Genomic DNA, 6,000 nt, shown 5'->3' with positions numbered 1-6,000 from the left:
CTCACCTTGTGTTACAACACTCCCTGCTGTCCCCTAATAAACAATATGCACCGTTAATTTATCAGGGGGACTGCTTGCAATTACATGTTATCGTGATTAAAGGAGCCTAATTATTACCGGACAATAACATGAACGCTGGTCTCTAAAGTGTAACCAAAAGCGCACCAGAAAGTTATCAGTGTGATCAATCAGCGCGATCAATTGCGCATTCACGCTGGTCTGTGTACTATCGTTAAGGCGTCTCCATGTGTCAATCTACAGTGGGCGGGACCCGCGTCTGCTGCGGCGCTCTGGAGAGGCAGAGACTCAGGCAGGGGCTGAAGTGCCACTTTCTCAGCATTTTCAGTGCGGGCAGCATCTTCTCCCAGCTCCGGGTACAGTAACTGCTGCACGCAACCTATCCTCCGGATCGGGACAGGAGATTCGGGTTTGCGCCATCCATGCGACTGAGAGCGCACCATCCACCTGGATAAGCAGCATCAGCATCAGCATCAGTGCAGGGAGAACACGGACGCAAGCATCGCCACAAGAATATGATGCTCCAACAGCACTTGTTTTTTGTGCTCTACAGCTTCTGTGGGATTGTCATTAAAGGTAAGAACCCTGGGATGTGTGTGGGCACAGTAGTGTGATGCCCTCTGGGTGTGGTGGGAGTTGGCTGGGAGAACAGAAATGCCAGTGTGATTTAAGCACACATTATCTCAAGACCTCAACTGCACCAGGGATAATATTTCAGAAGTAGCCCGTGCGTTTGGACAAGTCAGATACACTACGTGTGTTTTGTGGCATGATGATGACAGTGCAGATTTGAGTTCAGTGCACATTCTTTTACACGCGGGATCAGCTGCGTGGGAAGTTGTTTGTAGTTAATTCAGTGATGTTTGTGTGCCATCATCTATCAAATGAGCAACTTTAGACACAGAATGATTCGGTGGGCATGTGCCCGCGCTCCAAATTGATTAATATGGTTCGCATACGCAACAATCTATTGCTCACTGATCAGTGTGTGATTTGATGCGTCTTGTTGTTTGTGTTTATCAATTTTTGAACTTTGTCAACACTGATTCAGTAACGACCTCCTTGTTCTAAATCGATCCATATGCTTCATTCTGATATCTGCAATGTAATCGCAATTACGCGTAGGCTTGCTCGGTGTTAAGGGTGTGATTTGATGTGCAAAACAAGTTGAACTTAATGGATGCTTAATGCAAGCCCTACAGTTTTTTTTACTATTAATTTGGCCAGCACTGGTTTAAGTTGGACATACACTCGTTTAAAACGCATCTCACTCTGGGTATTTGCAAGATTCTACATCTTGGGGTCGTCGTAGCATAAGATTTTCTTTCCGAGTCGCGCACTGTTCAAGTACAGAGTGAAGATAGGCTATGGCTTGTGCATTTATTTACAGTAGCGACAACTGTTGTTATATAGCAAGAATACATAGTGTGTGTGTATATATGTATGTATAGCTACCAGGAACATTTCAGAACGGACAGATGTTCTGGATCTCTTGCGGACAGAATGCAGCGAGCAGGTGCGCACTGCTGTCCCACTTTGACTCTCCGAATCCCGCAGGCGGATCGCGCGCAGCCGCGCCCCACGGGTCACACAGTCTCACAGTACTCTGTCAACACTTACACACCATCGTGCTTTCTTTTTCTATAAGTTCCGCAAAAGGATGCATGAATAAAATAATGGAAATAATAACCATTGACTTGGTTACATCTGCCACTGCAAGAACATGACTCACAGCTGCTGGACCTTTATCGACTCAGAGAGAGACCATAATATGTGTCTGCCTAGAGAGTCAATATTAGGCTAGGTTACACTATTAATATTGATTATTAATACAGTAGATATGTCGCAGTATTGTACACCATGCGCTGGGGGAGTGTTGTAACAGGTTTTGTTTTACATTATTTGTGTGTGAGTGTGTGTTGCACTATACGTTTCAAATTTTGATAGAATATTTTCATATTTGTCTATTACAAATTAGCCATTTGTAATCTACTGTTTATTCCTAAATTGTGTAAAGTAGTGTCTAGTATATAAAGTGCTGATGTTACAAACTACTCTAACGTGGCGATTGTAATATTGTAACAGTAGGTTGAAATCATGGATATACACTTTTTTTCGTTGTTGTTAATTGATTTATTGTGGTAATCAGATTTATTTCTCGAAAATAATTATTATGGCATCCCCCATCACCACTCGCCACCATTTAATTGCATTTATGAATATAAAATATAAAATTAGAAACAGATAAAAAATATACACACACACACACACACACAAAAACACACAAACACACACACACACACACACCCCTTGATGATCCCGGAACAACATTTCCAATCAACCAATCAGATTTGAGGGTTCAAGTTTACGGTTTATGTCAAGTTTAGGCTTACAACCAGGGTTATGTACTTATACATCAGTGTTATTCACCTATCATTTCCCTCTGACTTTAGGGTATGGACTAAATTCTCAGTACTGTTGTTCCATGACTTGGCAAAATCACGGTGACCACCATGGCATTCCCTCGCTAATGGTCATAAATATGTCAGGTGTGAGGAAAAGGTCACATGATATGATATTTATATAGTTTAAACGTAAAAATCTTGTGTGGATGCTTGAGGATTTGCTGATTTCTGATGATTCCAGGTCTGCAGTTTAACACCCAATAACATGATCACAAATCAAAAACCTCATGTGAAATGTTCACTTTCTTTTTTGATCCTATAAATCCTTAATATTGTTTCAAATTTGTACTTCTAGTAAAATAGTGATTTCATCCTTGAGGCTTATTTATAATTGGCTGAAATTGTTTAAATATTGTGTTATACACAAGGACAAAAAAAAAAAAAACACCAATCTGACTAAAGGTGCAAACGCATGCAGTAAATGACAGGCCCCATGTGAAAACTACATTTTATGAGCACTGTATTATAACATATGGTTTAGTGATGATAATAATAATACATTTCAAGCAATTAAGATTTTTTTATTTAGAGAACTGAGTTGGCTTTATTTCTTAGTCTCTTGGGGTTTGCGTACGACAGTTAAGTAGCTCTTTAATGCATATGTTGGTTATATAAAGTCGATTTGCTTCTTGCTTGACTTGTGAAGTTAAAGACTATTCCAGAACCTTTCCAGTTTAATGTGTGAAACATCCGAAATGGTAACTCTGAAAAGCTTTTTAATAATTTACATCCCAAGAATCCCTGCCATAAGCTGTCAGTTTTCCGTTCACCAGCTTGATTCTTATCCCTTCTTAAAATGTGAAGCAATGTAGCTCAGTCTCACAGAGTCTGAGTGCTTTCAGTGAAGAACAGACAGTGCTTAGATGAATATTTTTGCATGGAGTTACTCACTCAGCTGATTTATCAGTTTGATGGAATGATTTCCTTATAAGACTTGATAAGAAGTGATAGATAAACTGTGGCTGAAGGGTCACAATCATGCAGGGATGTTCAAGACTGAGCCAGTGTTCTCTGATGAGGTTTTTGTCCGCTTTCTTGCTACATAGAACAATGAGAAAAGGCCATCACTAGGGGTTAGTAAGAGAAACCATCAGATTAAACCAGTACTGATCACCAAGGATATATCCTAGATATGTAATGTCTTGATCTCCAAAAAGAATTGCATGAAAGACTGACTTTAGATGACACATTGAATGACAGAATCACAATATGTGTCTTATTTTGCTATAGGACAATGATTCACAAAATATTTTTTTAAAGAACTTTTTTTTTTCCTGGTGCTTGTAATGATGACAAAGCTGCTTGTTTTTAAACTTTTTTGTTATGAAAACTTGCAGTCAGCAGAAAATGATGAATTAATTATTAATTTTGTCATTCCTGTGGAAGCTCATTTCCACCACCAAAAAAAAAAAAAAAAAAAAAAACATACTTTGGTAAATCAATAAAGTCAATAAAAAAAGCTCATAATTTTGACACACTAAGTCTAAATGATGATATACTAAGTCATAATTATGAGAGACTTGAAATTATCACACAAATCAAAACTGAGATTAAAAAACAATTATAATTATGCACAATTATTTTATGACAAACACGTTTTTAAATGTAATATTTGAAACTTTTTATCTCATAATTTGACTAGCATTACTTGTATGTCATAAATTTGACTTTTTTACATTTTATTTTATCTCATAATTCTGATTTACCAAAGAATGATTATTTATTTATTTATTTATGATTGGTTTATTAATTGGTTGGTTGATTGATTGATTGATTGGTTGATTGATTGATCTATCAGAAATGGGCTTCTAAGTATTCCAGAAGTTTCTGTGTTAAAAAAAAAAAGAAGGTGGAAATGTAATTTGGAAATTGGAACAACTAGAGAAATATTTATTCATTATAGACATTTCCATGACTTTTAAATTAAAATGTTGTGTATATCATCCACTTATATTTTGGTTATATTTGGTGTATTGGTTCTCCAAAACAATGCAAACCCTGGTTCTTAATGTAAATTCACGACTTTTTAAAAGTTTTTTCCCTCCTTATTTTAATAATGTTAAGCCACGTTGTGCCTCCTTTGTTGAGCACCACTCCCCATAAAGCGATGAATTTAACAGCATTATAGAAATTATTGATCTGAGTGGTTCGTCTTTTTTATTGCTAGATGAGAAGAGAGGGGTCAAGAAGTCATTGAGAGTTAGTTGTCAGAATCAATCCTGCATCTCAAACATGAGCACCATGACTTGATGGAATGAATGTGTCACTTACCTCTACACCACAGGTCCGTAAAGCTCACCACGTTGTCATCGCTCTTATATTTCATCCGTAGCGTTAAAGCGCACTTGATATTTGCAGTCCCTTTCACTTCTCCACGAATCTCGCACATCACAGATCAAAACACTGCTGCATGGTGTCTTAATAGCTATATAAAACTTGAGGTCTCCAATTACATCTGTGACCAGACATTTAGGTCAGGTCTTCACAGCACCTCGTTGTTCCTCTACCGTCATATTCCCATTAGAGCAGGATCTTTCCCACCAGTTAACAATTCACAAAAAAAGACATTTGTAGCTGGCTTTCTGTGAATGTGCCATACAAATTGGGCCTAAGGGACTAAAAAAGCCCCCGAAACATCTTGTGGCTCAGTTGCCCCAGGGCCCAGCTAAACGTGCGGATAGATCCTGTGTCAGCTGAGCGTTTAAGGTAGTGTGTGTCGGCAGCTGAAGTGCAGCGTTAGCGCATCACAGCGTTTTGACGTGAGGTGTGACGGGGAGAATGCTTTATGCTCTCTCCTCGCCATGGAGGGTTAGCTTATCCTAGCAGAATGGGCTCTAAGCCGCTGAGTGCCGGCCATGGAGCTACGCTGTGTACCGCCGCATATCAGTAATCCAGTAAAGGAAAGCAGGCTGTGTGCAGAGAGAAGCCAAGCCTCTATGCTTTGTGCTGGCTGACAGATCTACATCTGTACAGATGAGTCACAGAAGCGCTATGAGAGGGGGGGAGAGGGGGGGTATGATATTAAAGAGACATCGAAAAACAGCCTGGATGACAGCCAGTGTTTTATTGTCTTAAACAAGGAAGAGTCTTTTGTATTTATTGCTGTATTTTTAGAAGCATCACCATCTCCGGTTGAAGCCTGTTAAAAGAAAATGCTTTGTGCATTAAAAACATTCATATTAATGTGGATACAAAAATCAGTAGGGGATAAGAGTGGGGTAAGATGAGCCGCCCACTGACTTTTATGCCCGAGCATAAATTCATTGAGGTCTAAAGATATATACCATGTATGTTGGTGCATTGCCGATTTATAAAAGCATGCAAATTATTTTTGGCTAAAAATCAGCCATGAATGATTAAATGAAGCATTTTCCAGACAGTGTGACAGATGCAGTGTTATTTCATTATTTATAGACTATATTAGTATTTATTCATATTTTGAATGAGCTTTTCAGTTTTGGTTTGAGTAATTTAGTTGTTTTGCCATTTTTATTCCTTTTTTTTTATGTTTCTATTT

At 38.5% G+C, this 6,000-nt stretch overlaps 1 protein-coding gene across 4 annotated transcripts in view; it reads left to right on the top strand.

Annotated features, from left to right (window-relative positions):
- The first annotated feature begins 276 nt into the window (after window positions 1-276).
- Window positions 277-6,000, top strand: part of cadm2b (cell adhesion molecule 2b) — a 237,318-nt gene continuing 231,594 nt past the window's right edge. For all 4 annotated transcript variants that reach the window (XM_082181224.1, XM_082181223.1, XM_082181225.1 and 1 more), the window contains exon 1: window positions 277-594. In XM_082181224.1, coding sequence (XP_082037350.1) covers window positions 534-594 — 61 coding nt within the window. In that variant the 5' untranslated portion in view covers window positions 277-533. The remainder of the gene's footprint in view (window positions 595-6,000) is intronic.

This window comes from Leuciscus leuciscus (genome assembly GCF_965113295.1).
Source record: "Leuciscus leuciscus genome assembly, chromosome: 9".
In the NCBI taxonomy this organism is placed as follows: Eukaryota; Metazoa; Chordata; class Actinopteri; order Cypriniformes; family Leuciscidae; genus Leuciscus; species Leuciscus leuciscus.
The sequence above is the reverse complement of the archived record's forward strand: the minus strand, read 5'-3'. Positions and strand labels throughout refer to the sequence as shown.